Genomic DNA, 19,997 nt, shown 5'->3' with positions numbered 1-19,997 from the left:
ACGATGACATGTAATTCATAAGCCTTTTGCAGGGACTCATGAATAAGAGCTTAAAAGTTTTTTCCTAATTGTCACTTTAGTAATTAAAGAAATGTGCATTCTAGACAGGCTACCATTGGGGACCAAAACATGGCGCTTTGACATGCTGCACCAAAGACACAGCTTCCAGCTCCCCTGGACCTTCCCCGACTCCCTGTCCCTTTGCTTCTCTTTTCCGAAGCACCGAAGCACCAGGAGGGACTCTGAAATTTCCGTATCTGACTAAGAAAACATCTTAAAAAAAAATGCAATAGCCTTGAGACCCCCTCCCTAGGAATCTCATCAAATAACCAGGAAAGATTAACCACCCGAGAAGAACAGCGACTGGGAATCACCATCATGCCTAGACTTTTCTTCTATTCTGAGGGCAGCTCTGAGAGATTGCCTGGGGGACCTTATCTACAGGAGACCACCTTTGCTCGCAGTGAAGTTCTGCCCCTCACCTTCCCGCCAGCAACCCCAGAGCTCAGAGGAACTCTGTCCCAGGCCACTGTTCTTTGGGTTCATTCATTTCCACTGAAAAGCATTTACTCCAACACCCCCCATGGCCCCTTCCCCTGTGAAGAAGGGTGTATCAGCATCTATATGCCATTGGGTTATCGCCTAATCATTCCTCTGCAGTTTCCCCCCTGCTATACGTGTTGAATAAATCTGTGGGCCTTTTCTCCCATTAATCTGTCCATTGTCAGTTCATTTTCAGCGACCCTCCAGAGGGCAGAAGGGAAGCTTTGCCTTGGACCCTACACTACCCGAGAGAGTCCTGGGGTAGACAGCAGGGTGGGGAAAGCATATTTCATAGTGGGAAGCATATTTTATAATGGCTTTATTACCTATTTTCTGTTAACATAAACATTTAGCAACATTTAGATATGACAACAAACAATACTTAATGGTTATGAATAAAAAATACCCATTATAAGGCATTACTAGTAAGCATGCTTATTTTGTGACATGGTGAAATCTCAAGAAAAGTAACCAAATCATGTGTCCATTTGTTAAAATATGTTTGGGGGGAAATGTAGAATAGAAACACCAGTTTTTATAAACACTTCCCACTGGATTTGCAAATGGTTCAGGTTCCTGAGAGAGAGAACTCCCAGCAGGAAGTCTTTGATGGCTATTTTACTCTTCCTCTGGGCAAAGGTGGCTTGTGTGTGTCATGTAACGTTTTGCTGCTAATTACTTCCCAGCTTCAGACACTGCATTTTTTCCCCTTTTAGTGGCCTCTAAAATCATGTATATTTAGCTTTCTGTTGCATCTTTTCAGAAGCAGTTACTTTTGAGCAGTTAGTGTTTCACGAAAGAGTTTTAAAAAAACAAACCCTCAAGGGACTTAAAGTGTGAGACAAATAATTTTAAGCTTTAGATGTGATTATCATTTCCCCTGTGTTAACAGCAATACAAACTCCAGTGCCAGTGGTATTCTGCTGAGTTCACTTTGGAGGAAATACTAAGAAGGGAACTGTGAAACTAAACAATATATACAATGGAGAAACCAATGCAATTTGACTTCTCTGCCATTGAATTTTTCATAGAGACTAGAGAACAGTAAACGTCTTACAGAGTAGTTTGAAACAACTGTTAAAATGTTTCTCTATCCAGAATATTACCTACATTTTCCTCTTTGGAAATGGATTGAGGCTGGCTGAATGAAAATCACCTTACACGTTTGAGAACAGACGAAAGACAGTTGGGTCAGCAGTGACCATATACAAAAGGACAAATGGATACCTACCCTTCGGGCATGGACTTCTGCCTGTAGGTGCCCCCCCCAGAGCCAGTATCACTGGATGAAGACAGATTGCTGGGGGAGTTACGACATTGGGATCTTGCTAGAGCCATGGATGAGACTGTCACGTAGATGTCCGAACCAGGAGATAGCCTGCATGTGCAAATCAAAAACAAGTCAACAATTAGAAGGGAAAATCCCAAGGCAATGCACGATGGATAATATCATATAAATGTGACAAAGGCGGCGACTTCATGGAGATAGTGAAAATGAAGCCAGCTGGAAGCCTACAAAAGAAACTTCCCCATAAAACTACTCCCTAGGGGAACAGCTGGAAAATCGCCTTGAAGGGGGCGGGGATGTCAAAAAATAACAGGAGGAGAGGAAAAAAAAAAAAAAAAGATGGAGAAAACATGTATGCTTCTAAAACCTGCCAGAATTCAACTGGCTGAATTGCTTATGCCGTTTCCTAGGATGGCAGAGCAGAAGATAATTGAACCCAAGTGATATTAACATAGCAATTAATTCCAATTTCTCATACTAATCCTCCCAGAGTATATGACCATAGTGGGACTGATACATTTTTTGTTTGCGTTTTTGTTTTCCAATTTTATTACTCAAACTCTGGAATGAATGTTTAGATTTTGCTATTTAATATTCATAATTTGGGTTGATAGTAGCAACATCACTTAAAAGCTCCATGAAAAAATGCCTAGCACTACAGTTGTTGGATTTAATTAGAATTACTGAATTCATATAATACCAGATAGAAATGTGCTCCACATGGGTGCCTAATATATCTATTTCTAAAGTGATGTATTCCTCATCCTGCCAACTGGAGGTCAAGGCAGAAACCAGAGCTTTGTGGTCAGGACAGACGTATTTTTCCCCTTTACCTCCTCTATTCTAGCAGGCAACAGGCAACCACAGGGATATATCAGTAAGTGATGCTGACAATTGTGACTAGGTATAAACTAAACCTTACTGACAATGATATTTTATTTCAGAAGCTAATGCTGGCACAAGTCACTTGACTCTTGTAGCAGGGCAGGTCATTTCTATTTTATAGCTGAGGAAGTGAAATCTAAGTCATTTGTTCAAGGTCACAATAAACCAGGTCTCTTGATTCTAAGTCCCCTGCACTCTATGCTAAACTACTGCTGTCCCCTAGAGAAGGCTGAGTTTTCTTTTCTTAATAAAACAGCTAGCTGTGGGTCTGGCATGGTCGACAGTTTTGCACATAAAGCTATCTTAAACTTAAGTCAAAGTTTTGAAGCCTTGAGACAGAACCTTGTTCACTGGAATAAAGCAACGTCCCATAGTGAACCTATGCACCCTCTGCAGCAGGGCAGGATAGGGTTTCAGGTATAGAAAGCTGACAGAAGGGATAACAGAATCACAATGAAAAGGTTTTCTAATAAAAAAGAATAAAGGTAGATATTAAAAAGTAAAACTCCTCAATTCGTCCATGCCCGAGAGGCAAATGTGACTTGAGAGCCCAGATTCCTCTCCAGTTGTCTCCCAGCTGTCTCTACTGAACACCTTCACCAGCCATTCAAATGAAACCTCTTAAAAACTAACAGATTTGATATATTGTAGGCTCGGAAGCAAGATGGCGGACTAAAGACAATGGTCACCAGATCGTCTCAGAAAGAAGGAAAAATTTTAGGCTAAAAAAGACATAGCCAGGTATAATTTTGAGAGGAAAGTGCCAGAATGTACCAGGGATTCCATGGGAAGAAGTTGTGGAGCAGAACAAGGAGGAGCAAGGTTTTGGCAGAGATCAACCCCCGGGGAATCTGGAGCCCATGGAAAGGTTAGGTGCGGGTGTTCGTTCTTCCTTCCCTCACACCTCTGGCAGACTGCAGGCTCCTGGACTGCTGGAGAGCTGCTCTACCCTCACAAGCCCAGAAGCTGCTGCTGCCAGCGAACTGGGAGATTCCTGGGAACAGAGCACTGGGCTGCCGGCCCCCGTGGGGTTGCTTCCTGTCACCCCAGACCAAAGCCAAGACAGCAGGTGCCCTACTGCTTTTCGACCCACTGTGCACCTTTGTCCTCCCCAGGGAGTCTCAGCCCTTCAGTTTTCTTGTCACTGGCCCCCACTCCCTTCACAAACATTTCCCAACTCCTGCTCAGACTGCAGTGGCCACAGGGGGCCAGCGGGTCTCAGGGGAACTGTGTGATCCCAGAGCTTGGACATTTAGGGTAGGCTGCTCCTCAGGGGAGAGGAGAGTACAGCAAGCCCAGGGAGCCCCTCAGGACAAAGGGGACCGGAATGCCAGTTCTCCTCCATTCAGACTCTTCTCCTACTCCTGCCCTCCCTCACGCACAGCGGAAGTTCCTACATGAGTCGGCATGGGTGCCCCAAGGAATGATTGAGCCAGCACTCTCAGGAGTGGCTGCTTCCCCTCTGTTGGCGTATTCACCAGATTGAGGCTTCCACAGAGAGTGGGGCTCACCCCTTTCCTCTTGAAGGCCTGCAGTGGGCCAAGGAGTGCTCGGACTGTGAGCTCCCTGTTCACCAGCCCTCCCCGTTGCTGCCTGCTTGGCTGCTCCAGCAGAGCAGGGCACACCTCAAAGCAGAGGGACACTAAGCTTGCTTGAGCATGCCATGGGCAACTTGGGATCAGCACGCTTCTCCCTGGCATGGTCAGAGATTAAACTTGGGGGATCAGAGGACAGGCCCACGGGCTGAATCCCATACCCTCAGGACTCAATCGTGTTGCTTGGGGGCATAGAGGGAAGATTTGTGAACTGGTTTCAGGAAGTAAGGAAGCCCAAGTGAGCAGAACTAAAAGGAGAGTGCGATGTGGGTCTGGGCTGCCTCGCACTTGCAGAGCACCCCTCCCCTCACAGGACAGCAGAGCTTTCAGTCCGTGGCAGGATCCTGGGCAGGGAAGTTCCCAGCCTGCGGTGCCTTTGTTGGTTTGGGCTGCTGCTTGTGGCCAGACCTTAGAAGGAGATCCATAGGGCAAGGAAAGAGGGAGAAGAGTGAAACCCACTCCCATCTGCCAGACTGTGAATGCCAGACTACCTCTCCCCCACGAGCAGACTTTCTGGATTGGTGGGGTCATTTTAGCCCCTTCCTGGTGGCTTTCCCCAGAGGTCTACCCACCACCTGGGACATCCGAGTGCTTCTCCTGATTGAATAAAGCTGGTCACGGGTTCCAAAAAACACCACTGTAGCTGGCTCTTTCCTGCAAGTGCAACATTAGAGCATTTACTGACTCAATCATATAGGGCATGGCTGACTCTTACCCACAAGCATCACCTACTGTCTCAGAGATTAAACGGGGCATCCCAACATAATTCATACTGTTAAGAAGACCACAGGGCTAGGGAAAGAGAAAGGATTTCAAAGACTCCCATCTCCCCTTGTCGACAAGAGATAAGGAATCTATCCATGCGTGTAGTACAACACTGCTACAGCCTATAGATAACTAGCAATTGAGAAAACCACCATACTAAGGATATCTATAACTAAGGTATCCACCTAGACCCCCCTCAAAATACCCACAAGCAAAGCCAAAGGTCCTTACTTAACATATGCTATAGGCACATCTTTAAGAGTGAGAGGGGAAAAAAAGTCTGACCTAAGTAAAAGAAAATCCAAAAACAAGAAGTGACAGCTGCTCCAGCTGCAAAGGAATCAGTGCAACAACTCCAGAAGTATGAAAAATCAGAGTAAGAGGATACACCAAAGGAGCAAGCACACCAACTCTCTAGCAATGGATCCCAACCAAAATTAAAATACTAAAGTGACAGATAAAGAATTGCAAATATAGATTGTAAGAAAGCTCAATGAGATCCTACAGAAAATGGAAAACCAACCCAAAGAAATCAGAAAAGTAATTCAGGAAATGAATGCAAAATGTATGAAAGAGATATATACTTAAAAAAAAATAGAACTTCTGGAAATGAAAAATTCATTTAGAGAAATACAAAACACAGTGGAAAGTTTTAAGAATAGACCAAGCAGAAGACAGAATTTCAGAGCCAGAAGACAACTCTTTTCAATTAATCCAGTCAAAAATAAAGAACAAAGAATCAAGAGGAACAAACAAAGTCTACAAGAAATATGGAATTATGTAAAACAGCCAAATATAAGAATCATAGACATCCCTGAGAGTAAAGAAGAAAAAGCAAAAGGCCTGGAAAACCTACTTGAGGGAATAATCTAGGAAAACTTCCCTGTATTTGCTAGAGATTTAAACATCCAGATACAAGAAGCTCGACGAACACCTAGGAGATTCATTGCAAAAAGGGTATCACAAGACATACAGTCGTCAAACTGGCCAAAGTCAAAGTGAAGGAGGAACTCCTGTGAGCCATGAGATGAAAATATCAAGTAACTTACAAAGGAAAACCCAACAGACTAACTGCAGACTTCTCGACAGAAACCTTATAAGCCAGAATCAAAATAACTGCCGGCCAAGAATTTTGTACCTGCAAAACTAAATTTCATAAATGAGGGAGAAATAAAGTCTTTCCCAGACAAACAAACACTAAGGGAATTTTTCACCACTAGATCTGTCCTACAAAAAATGCTTAAAAGTATTCTATACTTGGAACAGAGTAATTGATACCCACCAGTATAAAAACATCCAAAACTCAAAGCTTAACAGCTCTTATAAAACAGTAACACGAGAGAGAACAAAGCAACTAGGTAACAAAATGATGACCAGAATAGTATCTCACATAGCAATAATAAAATTGAATGTGAATGGTCTTAATGTACCCTGCCCCCCACAAAAGATGTAGATTGGTTGAATGGATTAAAAAACACAACCCAAATATTTGCTGTGTCCAAGAAACCCATTTAACACACAAAGATTTTCATAGGTAAAGGGGTGGGAAAAAATATTCCATGATACTCTCTTATCAGATAAAATAGACTTTTAATCAACAATGGTAAAAATAAAAGATAAAGATGTTCATTACATAATGATAAAAGGATCAATTCAACAAGAAAATATAACAATCCTAAATATATATGCATTTAACACAGGAGCTCCCAGATTCATAAAACAAATTCTACTAGATGTAAGGAAAGAAATAAACAACAACATCATAACTGCTGGGGACTTCCACACTCCACTGACAGAACTAAACAGATCATTGAGGCAGAAAATCAACAAAGAAACACTGAACTTAAATGGGACTGTGGAACAAATGGACCTATCAGAAATTTACAGAACATTCTACCCCACACCCAAAAGTGCAGCATATACAATTCTTTTCTTCAGCACATGGGACATTTTCCAAGACAGATCATATGTGTTAGGCCACAAAACAAGTCTCAGCAAATTAAGAAAAACTGAAATCATACCATGTATCTTCTCAGACTACAGTGGAATAAAACTAGAAATCAATTCCAAGACGAACTCTCAAACTGCACAAATACATGGAAATTAAAGAACTTGCTGCTGAATGGTCCTTAGGTTATTGACGAAATCAAGATGGAAATAAAATTTTTTTTTCAAATTGAATGACAAAGGCAACACAAACTTCCAAAAATCTATGGGCTACAGAAAAAGCAATGCTACAGGGAAAATTCATAGCCTTAAATGCTTACATCAAAAGACAGATCACAAATTAACAACCTAAGTCACACCTCAAGGAACTAGAAAAAGAAACAAGCAAAATTCAAAGCCAGCAGAGGACATAACAAAGCTTAGATCAGTACTAAATGAAATGAAATGAAAACAAACAAAAAAGCAATACAAAAGATCAACGTATCAAAAGGTTGGTTCTTTGAAAAGATAAATAAAATTGATAGACCACTATCTAGATTAACTAGAAATAGAAGAAAAAGTACTCAAATAACCTCAATCAGAAATGAAAAAGGAGACATTACAACTGATACCACAGAAATACAAAATATTATCCATTACTACTATGAAAGCTGCTACACACACAAACTAGAAAACCTAGAGGAAATGGGTAAATTCTTGGAAAGACACAACATCCCAAGTCTAAATCAGGAAGAAATAGAAATCCTGAACAGACCAGTAACATGTAGCAAGATTGAAATAATAAAAAACCTCCCCAAAACAACAAAAAAAGCCCTATCCTAGATAGATTCACAGCCAAATTCTACAAGACCTACAAAGAACAACTGACACCCATTCTACTGAAACTATTCCAAATATTAAGAAGGAGGGAATCCTCCCTTACTCGTTCTGAAGAGCCAGTATCACCCTGATACAACAAAAAAAGAAAACTATAGACATTGGTCTATATACCTTATGAACATAGATGCAAAAATCCTCAACAAAATACTAGTAAATCAAATTAAACAACCCATCATAAAGATAATCCACCATGATTAAGAGGGTTTCATCCCAGAGATGCAAGGATGGTTCAACATATGCAAATGAATAAACGTGATTCACCACATAAACAGAAGTAAAAACAAAGATCATAAGGTCATCTCAATAGATGCAAAAAAAGCATTCGATAAAATACCAGAGCCCCATTATGATAAAAACCCTCAACAAAGTAGGCACAGAAGGAACATACTTCAAAATAATGAAAGCTATATATGATAAACCCACAGCTAACATCATACTGAATGGGGAAAAGTTGAAAGCATGCTCCCTAAGAACTGGAACAAGACAAGGGTACCGACTTGTCACCACTGCTATTCAACATAGTAGCTAGAGTATTCAGCCAAGAGAAAGAAATAAAGGGCATCCAAATAGAAAAAGAGGAGGGCAAATTATCCCCATTTGCCAATGAGATGATCCTGTACCTAAAGACTCCACTAAAAAGACTCCTAGAATTGATAGATAAATTCAGTAAAGTCTCAGATTACAAAATCAATGTACACAAATCAGTAGCATTTCTACATACTAATAACAGTCAAGTGGAGAGTCAAATCAAGAACACTATACCATTTACAATAGTTGCAAAAATAAAATACCTTTATTTAACCAAGGAATGTATTTAACCAAGGAAGTGAAAGATCTCTACAAGGAGAACTACAAAACACTGATGAAAGAAATCATAGATGACATACAAACAAATAGAAAGACATCCCATGGTCATGGATTGGAAGAATCAACATTGTTAAAATGTCCATACTGCCCAAAGTGATTTACAGATTCAACACAATTGCCATCAAAATACCAATGTCATTTTTCACAGACCTAGGAAAAATAATCCTAAACTTCATACAGAACCAAAAGAGCCTGAATAACTAAAGCAGTCTTAAACAAAAAGAACAAATCTAGAAGCATCCCATTACCTGACTTCAAATTGTACTACAAGACTATAGTAACTAAAACAGCATAGTACTTGTATAAAGGTAGAGACATAAACCAATGAAACAGAATAGAGAACCCATAAATAAAACCATATAGCTATGGCCAACTGATTTTTGACAAAGCAGACAAAAAGATACACTGGGGAAAGGATGCCCTATTCAATAAATGGTGCTGGGAAAATTGGAAAGCCACATACAGAAAAATGAAACAGGATCCCAGTCTCTAGCCATATATAAAAATTAACTCAAGATGGGTTAAAGACCTAAATGCAAAACCTGAAACCACAAAAATTGTGGAAGAAACTGTGGGGAAAACTCTTCTAGATATTGGCCTAGGCAAAGAATTTATGACTAAAACCCCAAAGGCAAATATAGCAACAACAAAAATAAATAAATGGGACTTAATTAAATTTCAAAAGCTTCTATACAGCAAAGGAAATAATCAGCAAATAGGCAACCTACAGAATGGGAGAAAATATTTACAAACTATACATCTGACAAAGGACTAATGTCCAGAATCTACAAAGAACTCAAACAAATCAACAAGAAAAAAACAATTCCATCAAAACGTAGGCAAAAGACAGGAGATTTTTTTTCAAAAGAAGATATACAAATGGCCAACAGACATATGAAACAATGCTCAACATCACTACTCATCAGGGAAATGTAAATTAAAACCACAAGAAGATACCACATTACCCCTGTCTGAGTGGCCATTATTAAAGAATCAAAAACCACTAGATGTTGCCATGGATGCCATGAAAAAGGAACAACTTATCTGCTGTTGATAGGACTGTAAATTCATACAACCTCTATGGAAAACAGTATGGATATTTCCCAAAAAACTAAAAGTAGGCCTACCATTTGATCCAGCAATTCCACTACCGGGTATCTACCCAAAGGCAAAGAAGTCACTGTATCAAAAACACATCTGTACCCAAATGTTTATCGTAGCACAATTCACAAATGCAAAGATGTGTCATCAACCTAAGTGTCCATCACTTGATGAGTGGATAAAGAAAATGTGGTCTATGTATATTGGACCCAATTCCAATATCATAGCTCTGAATTCATAGATAGAACCTTCTTAAATCTCGTATCAGTCTGTTCTTTGCACCATTATACCACCTTATAGAATGGTTAGTTTTATGTCTGTCTCTCCAACTAGATTCTGTCCTTAAGGAGCAGGACTGAGCTTTGTTTATCTTCACATCTCTGGGTGCTTATTACATGTTTTATGCATGAAGAATCCCTACTGCAGTGTATGAAATGAAGAATAGAAAATGGATTCAGGACAAGAGCCCATAGTTACATTAGATGTCCCAAGCCAGGGGTTCTCAACCGCCATGGGTCTAGATCAGTTGCAAAACAGTCACTAATAATAAAGTGCCAAAATTTGTGAATAATTTACTAAAAAAACCCTATAACAGACTCAAAGTTAACATGCCTTCTTAAATGCAAGAAAAAGGAACGGAGTGACAGGTGGTAGAGATGTCTAAGTCCAGACACCATTGTGAATATCATAGACCCTATGCCTACTTGCAAGAGGACTTAGTGACAAGGCCTGCTCTAATACATGTGCAATGGGCCAGATCAAGAGACTGGGGATACCAGTCTTTGGGGAATGTGATGAGAAGGAAAAGAGGCCGTTTCTATGTTCCTCCTGGTATCATCGCCAGTCTTGCTACTGCTACACACCCTATGAGAAATGTGGCTAACCACACAGCTGGCATTCTCATAGGACGTCAGATCTACGAGTGGGGTATGTGGGGGCTGCTAATGGTGGGGTCAGGGACCGAGGGCACTCGCTCATCCCTACCCTGGGTAATGTATTTTGATAAGAGAAAGATCAAGACATTTATCTGGTACCACAAAATGGATTTCCCTTTACCCTCTTCCACTGAGACATCTCCCAAATTTCTCACTATTATTCTAAAGTAATTGGAAGGAGACTAGAGTGCAGGAGGAGTGGGAGGAGTTGGTACAAGAAAAAAAGAAACCAAGTAAAGATCAAAGAATGACATGAATCCAAATATAACAAGATACCACACTCCTTTTGGCCTTAAGAGTTTGGCTTTTATAGACACCTAATATGGAGACTCCTCAAATATAGTTTCATTTTGTAGCTGGTTTGTTTCTTCTTACTGTGAAAAGGAGGGGGTATTACAGAAAATAGAAAAACAGGAGAGAGCAGTAGAACATTAACACAGTTAAGGCCAGTGCAACATCTGGGGGCCTGATGACTTAGATTCTTCAGGGTAAACAAGTAATGCCAATGAATTACATTTACGGTGAATGTTAAGATGTTTATGCTTCTATGAGGAAGTGACGACGTAATTGCACAGGAAACATCAAGATGTAACCTTTATATTTGTATTTAGAGCTTACTTTTCTTACCCTGTTCTCCAAAACGTACATTAAGCTAAGCTATTTTATGTTAGTTCTCAACCTCAGCTTTTTTATTTGGCAAATGCATCAGAAAATTCTATTTGGTTACTGGAGTTATCCCAAAGTGAAAAAATAGCATTTCCAGAAGGCCGGCATTCATTCCCATCCCTTTTTTACATTTATATAACTCAATAGTGGCTTTGTTTTCTGACTGTTCACACACACAGAACACACATACAGCAACTGACGGAATGCCGCCCAAATGTTTTTATGACTCTAGATGTATGCATGGTAGGCAAAGAAAAAATTCAGAATTAGCCCTTATTTTGATGACTTACTGTTTTTTCCAAGTACTCTGAAATTGATACCATCACACAAATATTTGAGAATAGACCTAGTTTGGGGGGTGGAAGGTGCTGCCTGCCTGGGTACTAGCAGTCCACTTCTGCAGAGATAGCCTGAAGCTAATTGTTATTGCAAGTTGGGCTGGTTGCTGTCCTGCCACTTTGAAGAGGTGCTTAAAGAACCAGGAGCAGTAAGTTCCACTGGCTCACACAGGAGGCCAGCATGCTGACTTCCTGAATCTCTTTCTGCTCCTACCTCACAAATGTATTGTTTCATTTATTATTTATTTATTTTAGAGACAGAGCCTCATTCTGCAGCCCAGGCTGGAGTGCAGTGGTATGATCACAGCTCACTGTAAGCCTGAACTCCTGGTCTCCAGTGATGCTCCTGCCTCAGCCTCTCCAGTACCTGGGACTATAGACATGTCCCACCATGCTCAGCTAATTTTTTTTATTTTTTGTAGAGATGGGGTCTTGGTATGTTGCCCAGGCTGGTCTCAAGCTCCTGGGTTGAAGTGATCCTCCCACCTCAGCCTCCCGAAACGCTGGGATTACAGGCCTGAGCCACCGTGCCTGGTCCCACAAATGTAGTCACTCTGTTTTAAGGGTTGCTGAGTCCAGCGGATTTAGAGCAAGATAAGAGTCTTTTCTTTTTGTGAGATAAATCTAGATCTTTCTGCTTTAGTCTTAAAGAGTTCCAAATGTCTAATGTTAGTGCCCAATAGGTTTAGAGGATAAAGATTAATACCTCTTTCAATTACTGTGAGAGCTTTCAATTCTATGGAACATAAGCAATAGTCTTTTTTAAGAATTCTATGCTCACTGTCAGAAAGAAATTTTCTACACCCTTTAGTGTTAATGTCAGAAGATTCTCTTCCCTACATTTTTACAAATTTAGTCAAGAGAACTCCATGTTTTTAAAATAACTGACATTAAATGTACTCTGGGGCTCCCTATTACTTCCTTCTGCTGAAATAAAATACCAGGGCTTTCTGAGTGTACCAAGAATTCTAGCAATTGAAAAAGTCATGATTATCACCCCTGACAATACTTCCATAGTCTTCAAGACTACGCTTAACACGAGCTTTTCATTTTTATGCAATGCATTTCATTACAACGAAAACAAAGAGTTCAAGTGGCTGGATATGTAGGAATAGATGGTCCAAAATCAGTATCAATTCCTCAGTTTTCTAGAAGCATTCTTACACCAGGATGAACGAGAGAAGAGAACTACCAAAAAAATTTTTTCCAGATTTCTGATAAAGTAATCCCTGCCTCTCACTACACCCTTCCCATGAGTCAACTCACAGGAGTTGACTCAGTGCTAATGTTAATGTTCACAGACTCTCATTAAATTGATCACTCCAGATTGTGAATGATTACAATTTATCAATTTACAGGTAAGGAATTCTCAGTGTCTGAGTAGTTGATGGTAAAACATTTTCCTAATCGAGTAGTTAGGATTAATTGCACCTCTATTTCCTGCTTTTTATTCCAGAGTGACAATACTGCTTAGATGTGTCCAAGGAGATAAGATCCTCTGTAACCCAAGAGCCAACAGTGGAACAATGGTAAAAACAATTGAGAGGGTTTCAAATGGCAACAGTGACAGATAAATTAGATGCTTGAGTCCATAGCTAAGCACAGCATTTTACCACAACTTAGCAATTAAAATGCTATCTACTCAGGGAACAGGACCAAGTTAAAGTCCTCTGTTTTCAGCAATGTCTATCAACCAGGATTCTTTCAGAATTATGGAAGAAAAGAAAATTCTCTACAATGATTCAAGGTAATGTAATTTGGGTGCTATATCCGGACTAGAGTTTGAACAAGTTGTGCTCAAATTCAAGCAACTCACTGCTCTGTCTTTTCATCTCTTCCTACTGTGTACTTTGTGAACAGAGTTACTGCTGGCTTGCTGACCACACAATTCCTATCAGCTGTTCAGACTGGATTACAGAAATCCGGTTCTGACGAGCCTCCTATGACAAGGTCAATCTACAATAAGGAAGAACTCTCCTGTACAGTTAGGAGAACATGGCATTTATCACACGGAGATAAATGGATCACTTCGCAGCTGCTAGCAAGCTGTGAGAAGTTCACAGCCTGGCAAACATCATGGGTGCCCCTTGAGAAGTAAATTTTATATCTAAGGGAGTTTCTAAAGGAAAGAAAATAAACATGGATTGCAAGCAAGACCAACTACCTAACTTGTGAGATTCAATGCAAAATGAAAAAAAGCATGGTTCCCCTTGCTCAAACAATATGCTGACTTTCAAGATGACAGCAGGACTTAAACCAAGCTTGGACCTTTCTGAGTGTGGGCCCTGTACGACTGCGCAGGTTGCGCACCCATAAACAGGCCCTTCCGCATATGAACACGTATGCATTCACTCTGCAAATATGTATGGAGCGCTGTCCAAGTGTGACGGTAGGTTTCATGCATGGAGCATGGTGACTGAGATGGCGGCTCTGGAGTCAGATGGCCTAATTTCACCTTAGCTCCACCATTAACTGGCTATGACTTTGAGCAAATTAGCTCATCTTGCAAACCCTGCGCATCCTTATCCACAAAGGAGACAAACAGCAACCAATTTACCGGGCTGCTGGGAGAATTAACTGAGAAAAGTCACATAAAGGACTTTGAACAGAGCCTGGCACAGAATATGAACTCAAGAATAGTTACCTATAATTTTTAATTAACTATAATTTTTAAGAGAGACACAGGGTAAATGTAACTGTCATAAGGACAGTATGAACGGCATGTGGGCAGAGTGTACAGGGCCGCCAGCAGGCTGATGTCAAATCTAGCTGAGAAAACCAGGGGAAAGGAAGCTTAATGAAGGAAATGCATTTGAGATGGGTTTGCAGGAATCCAGGGATATTCACAAAAGTCACGAGTGAGGGCACAGGAACTGAGGGGTCTATGTGGCCACCCTCGAGGGCACGTAAGACCAGAGCACTGGGCACAGGACAGAGACTGGTGGGGGTCATGCCTGGAAGGACGACTGGGTCTAGCTGGATGCCGTCACCGGTGAGCTGAGGAAGCACAAACTTCGCCTGTTAGGCAACAGGGAAGTACAGCAAGTTCTGAAGCAAAGCAGCGGTGTGGTCAGAGCTGATCTCGTAAGACCCTGTGCCAGCAGGCATAAAAGAGAATGGCCCGAAATTGTTCTTTTTTTCCCCCCAAGGTGCCAGAGAACTCATGAAATAAGTCTAAAATTTAAAAAATGTGCAAGTAGGTAAGAATCCATTAGCCTTCCACAAATACTAACCTCTTTGATTAGTCCTGCCCTCCACCAATATTCACAAATACTTCATGAAAAGAAGTCACAACCAAATCCTTCACTGAGAAGCTAAGTGGTTTTGGGGGGCATGCTAGGATTTTAAAAACTGGGGGAAAAAATAAATAAATTCATCCTCTATCCCACTGCACAAATAAAAACAAGGGAACCAGAAGCTGAAATACAGTACGCCATGCTGACTCCTGCTCAGAGTGTCCGTCTGTGTGCCCTCAAGGGGTCTCTGAGACCCCATTCCCTCCTTACAACTGCCCCAAGGAGGCACCACACAACCTATCTTCCTTTCCCATAGAGAATTCTACCAGCACTGATGCTCCTGGACTTTTCAGAGAGTTTGAGTTTACAGTAAGGTCCAAACCGTTTGCAAACAATTTCAGTGAAGTCTTTCATGAGCACATACTGCTGATCATGATTCAGGACTGCTCTACACCTTCACCTCTACATCCCTACCTTCCTTTTATGCCATTCGGTATGCCAGTCATTGCCATTTTTTAAAAATATAATGGGAAACTACAAAAGCCAAATAAGACTGGAAGACTATTAGGCTTGATTCTGACTCTCCTGGGGAGCAGGGACTCACAGGGAGACAGTGAACTCCACATACATTTGCAGGCAGGCCCACAGGCACGTGTCAACTTCCTTTCCCCGTCAACCCCTCTTCGTGTGTGTGTGTGCGATGTTCCTTAAAACCAGCCTGCAGATCCTAACAGGGTGGGCACAGCAAATGGGTAGGGCCATCTTTGTGTGCCTAACAAGCCCTGTTGCGGTACGGCCAGCAGTTGAGAGCCCAGTGGTCAGAGCCCCGACACACTCAACCCACAGAAACACACACACACAAGGGAAGAGATCGATTCATCTCTGCTGACCAGTCCTGAGGACCTTCAACCATCTCATTATTTCACAGTATTGTTCCTATAGGTAAAAAGGAAACTAAATCCACTTTTCTCAGCTCTTTAATGAAAGGCAGACCCCAAACTGCCACTCTGTCACCATCCCTGGTGATTTTCATGAGAAGAAACAGACCTTACTAGACTGCTCATTGTCCAGGGCTCTGCACCAGATGCTTACAGGAAGTTTCACACTCCCAACTGTGGGGGTGGATCCAGGTAGCTAATTTATCTTAATTATCACTAATTGCCACAAGCTTGTGTTGTGCAATCAACAAATCTTAAAGAAAAATGTCAGTGGTTTCAAATATAAGTGAGCAGAATATACTTTTTTTTCCTTTAGAGTTATTTAAAATTCCAGTGATAAATGTATTCATGTACCTGATGTGCCCTTATCAGGCAAGGGGCCTTAGACTCCTTAGGAGGGTCACAGCAAGACACATGATAGACTGGTTTCCAGGAAGGCCTTCTCCATGTCCAGTGTGTGTGTTTGTGTATGCATGTTCAGGGCAGGGGGGATAGTCAAGAAAGCCCCAGGACCACTATGGGCTCCTATAGACCTTCCTATAAGATGTGACCAGGCCCAGCTTCCCAGGGTAGTTCTAATGCAGAACACTCCCTTGAGCTGGGTGGAAAGGCAAAACCCAGATGCTGGGTGTATACAGGAGTACGGTTCCTTAGTGACATGCAGGACACCACTACCCACACCACCTTATTGCTCGTTCCAAAATGCAACTGTTTATAACAAGACCATCTCTAAGGTCCTTTCCAGTTGGCATAGATGGTTTTTACTGAATTTCCTACAACTTCTCCAACTGCACAATTCACCATGACTGCTTTCAGCATAGCAGGCATCCTGAATTCATCCTTTCTGACTCACCAAATTTAACCATGACACTGTTACTAAAGACAACACAACCTGCTCGTGGAAACACTGACTTGCCACCTGTTTAGCAGAGATTAGGCTGAACACTGATGTATCAGCCCAGGCTGGGAAGCTCTACCCACATCCCTACAATACTCAACCCAAGTTCCCCGCCTTTCACTTTCACATTGCTGTGTTTGGAAGAACACCTAAAATATTACAATGGTGACAACAACTACTATCTTCTACACCTTACTTATAGGCCAGATTTGGTCCAAGAAAAATCCAAAATCCAAAACTTTTTGACCACCAACATGACACTCAAAGGAAATGCTCATTGTAGCATTTCAGATTTAAGAGTTTTGGATTTGGGATGCTTAACTGGTGCTAATAAGTATAATGCTAATATTTGCCAAATCCAAGAAAATCCAAAATCGGAAACACTTCTGGTCCAAGCATTTCGGATAAAGAGTATTCAACCTGTCTTAGTTAATTCATCTTCGAAGAGATACTCAGAGGCGGGCTGGTGCCCATTTGATCCAGGGGGACAGAGCGCAGAGGGGTAAGGGACTTACACATGGCCACACGCTCCCATGTGGTGCAGCTGGAATGCAAGTCAAGGCTCCAGGAAAGCACAGCCTGCACCCCTGGGGCCTCTAGGAGGTTTCAGGTGGGTTACACTAAAACGTGGGTGGCCCTGCATGGAGGAAGCCCTTGTAGGAATGTTTTCCTGGGCTGAGTGCAGAACACCCACTTTCAAGGCCTGAAGAACAACTAGGAAGCAACTGAGGAGCCTGAGCTGGGGACCACACTGGGACATCAGCCTCTCCTTCCCGGCCTCTTGAGTTTGTAAATGAGGGGGAACTGGGAGGCATGCCAAGCGCAAGCTGCTGTGTCCATTTCCTGAATGCTTGAACAGGAACCACGGTTGTAATACCACCTAACGTGAATTTGCAAATCACATCAACTCTAATCCTGCTGTGGATGCCAGAGCGCAATAGATCCCGTGCAGAGAAGGAAAATGGAGCCTTCAGAGTCCGGTGACTTTAAGTCAAGTATGGATGGCCCTCTACTCTCTTCCTTTATCTTGGCTGACAAATAAATACAACACCGTAATTCAGTTTTTCAAGCTAAAACCTCTGAAAGGAGAGTCAATCAAGAACAACTTGCATTTCACTTTGAGTCAATTTTAGACAAGCTCTACCAGCAATGCACTTTTAAAAACAGGAGTATTCTAAACCTAGCCAACAAAAACCAAAGAATTCTACTCAAATCTAGCTTTAATGCTATAGCTATATCAGACTACAAAGTGTTTTGCTTTTACCCATCATTTAATTTCTATAAAAAGACACTGATTTATTTTCTCCTGGATTAAATGCTGTCCCTAGTTATTTAAATAAGCCCTTCTGATGTTAAAGGCTCATCACCATCTTATTTTGGAAAGCTGGACTACCCATGTGAAGTGTGAATACAAGATAGTAAACTACTCTATAGGATTTCCTGGTCTGATTACTAAATAAAGTTTTTAAAAAATTCATTGGGAGCCTATTAAATGCTGGAATCTGTGGGGTTGGTCTTTGGGATACAAAGATGAATAAGTCTAAGCTGGAAAAATGCACAGGTAATATTAAAGTGAAGTATAATCAATTCTATGAACGAAGAAGGCATTTGGCGACATGAACATTCCCAGAGGGGAATCGAGGTAGAGAGGAGGAGGGTGTTCAGAGGAGGCGTGGCAGGACTGGAGCTGCCGAAAGAGGGAGAGAAAGGGTGAACCAAGCAGTGCAGCTCCTGAAAAAGGCATTGAGGACGCGGCACCTCCAGAGAACAGAGAGCCACTTACATGCTAGAGACAGGAGGTGGGGGTGATGGAGACAGGGGAACACGGAGCGGTGAGGCCACATCAGCACACTTGCTGGGGAGCTGGACTTGACCCTGAAGGCTGTGCAGAACCAGAGAAGGTTATAATGAAAGGCACAGCCTGAGGACAGTTTCCATTTTCATTAGATTGCCCTTCTAGTTGGAGGCTCGTAATCGAATCTGGAGGCTGCTGGCAACGATTTAGGAAAGAAAAAGAATCTTGGTGCAAAGTGAGAGCTCCTAAGGCAAGGATAAAGAGGAAGCTTAAAAATGAGAAACTCAACAGAAGTTAAGGACTTGGTAAGTTAATGTGTGTGGAGATGGGGATGAGGGTCTAGGGGAAGTTGATGATGAATCCTGGCTCTGCTTTGCATACTCGGGTGGACCCTCAAGCCATTCACCAATGTGGGTAACACGTGAGGAGGAAAAGGTGGAAGGAGGGGCAGAGGAAGGTCAAGTGGGTCTGGACTTGTGAGTGTGCGACACTTTCACTACGTTCAAGTGCAGATGTCAGTGCAGGACGTAGTCAGGCATGTGAATATGACAAGTGAAAAAGAGGCCAAGGCAAGACAGATCAGTTATGGAACTGCCCACGTACAGACGAGGGTCGAGCTTACTAAGTGGACAAACCATCTAGAGAAAGTGCACCGTGGGAGATTCAAAGAAAAATGAGGATGCAATGGGGAATGCTAATTTCGGGGTGACAAGACAGATGCAAAGAGCCGACGACACAAAAAAATCAGGAGTAAAGTTTTGGAAGACAAGGAAACAAGAGTTTGAAGGAGGAGGGAATAGTGGATGGTATCCAATAAGCTAATGATGGAACAACGTCCAGCAGTTTTAGAAAGATGGAAGTCAGCGGAGATCTCGCCAGAGCGATCCCAGTGAAGCTCTGAAGTTCCATGATTTACAGATCCTCACATCAAGTCACACAACTGGGATCCAGGCAGACAGTATTTAAAAGGTACAACTCCTGATACTTCTAACCACGGCTAGTATTCTAAACAAAAGAAGAGTAAAAATTAAATGGGTGCTTGTTTTGTCTGAAAGCAGAAAATGACACAGTGGAAGATTAGCATAGAACCGATATGAAATAACAAATTTAGAAAGTATTTTCCTTAAAAATAAAGATGCAATGAGCACATGACCACTATGCCATCTGAGAGAAGAACTCTCTGAAGTTTGTTTCGACAATACTTACCAGGCACAACCGTCACACCCTGTGTGGTGCTGGTGTCTGCTGAGGAAGGGGCGAGGGGGCTGCAAACGCAGCCGTGTAACAGGGCATAAACTAAACACAGAGGACCCCCCATCCA

General features: G+C 41.8%; 1 protein-coding gene across 2 annotated transcripts in view; it reads right to left on the bottom strand.

Moving 5' to 3' along the window:
- The window catches only part of SIPA1L1 (signal induced proliferation associated 1 like 1), a 355,295-nt gene that overhangs the window by 40,513 nt on the left and 294,785 nt on the right, over positions 1–19,997 (bottom strand). For both annotated transcript variants that reach the window (XM_069488451.1, XM_069488458.1), the window contains one exon: positions 1,775–1,921. In XM_069488451.1, the coding sequence (XP_069344552.1) occupies positions 1,775–1,921 (147 nt within the window). The remainder of the gene's footprint in view (positions 1–1,774; positions 1,922–19,997) is intronic.

This window comes from Eulemur rufifrons, chromosome 2 (assembly GCF_041146395.1).
Source record: "Eulemur rufifrons isolate Redbay chromosome 2, OSU_ERuf_1, whole genome shotgun sequence".
In the NCBI taxonomy this organism is placed as follows: domain Eukaryota; kingdom Metazoa; phylum Chordata; class Mammalia; order Primates; family Lemuridae; genus Eulemur; species Eulemur rufifrons.
This window is presented reverse-complemented; position numbering and strand designations above follow the sequence as displayed.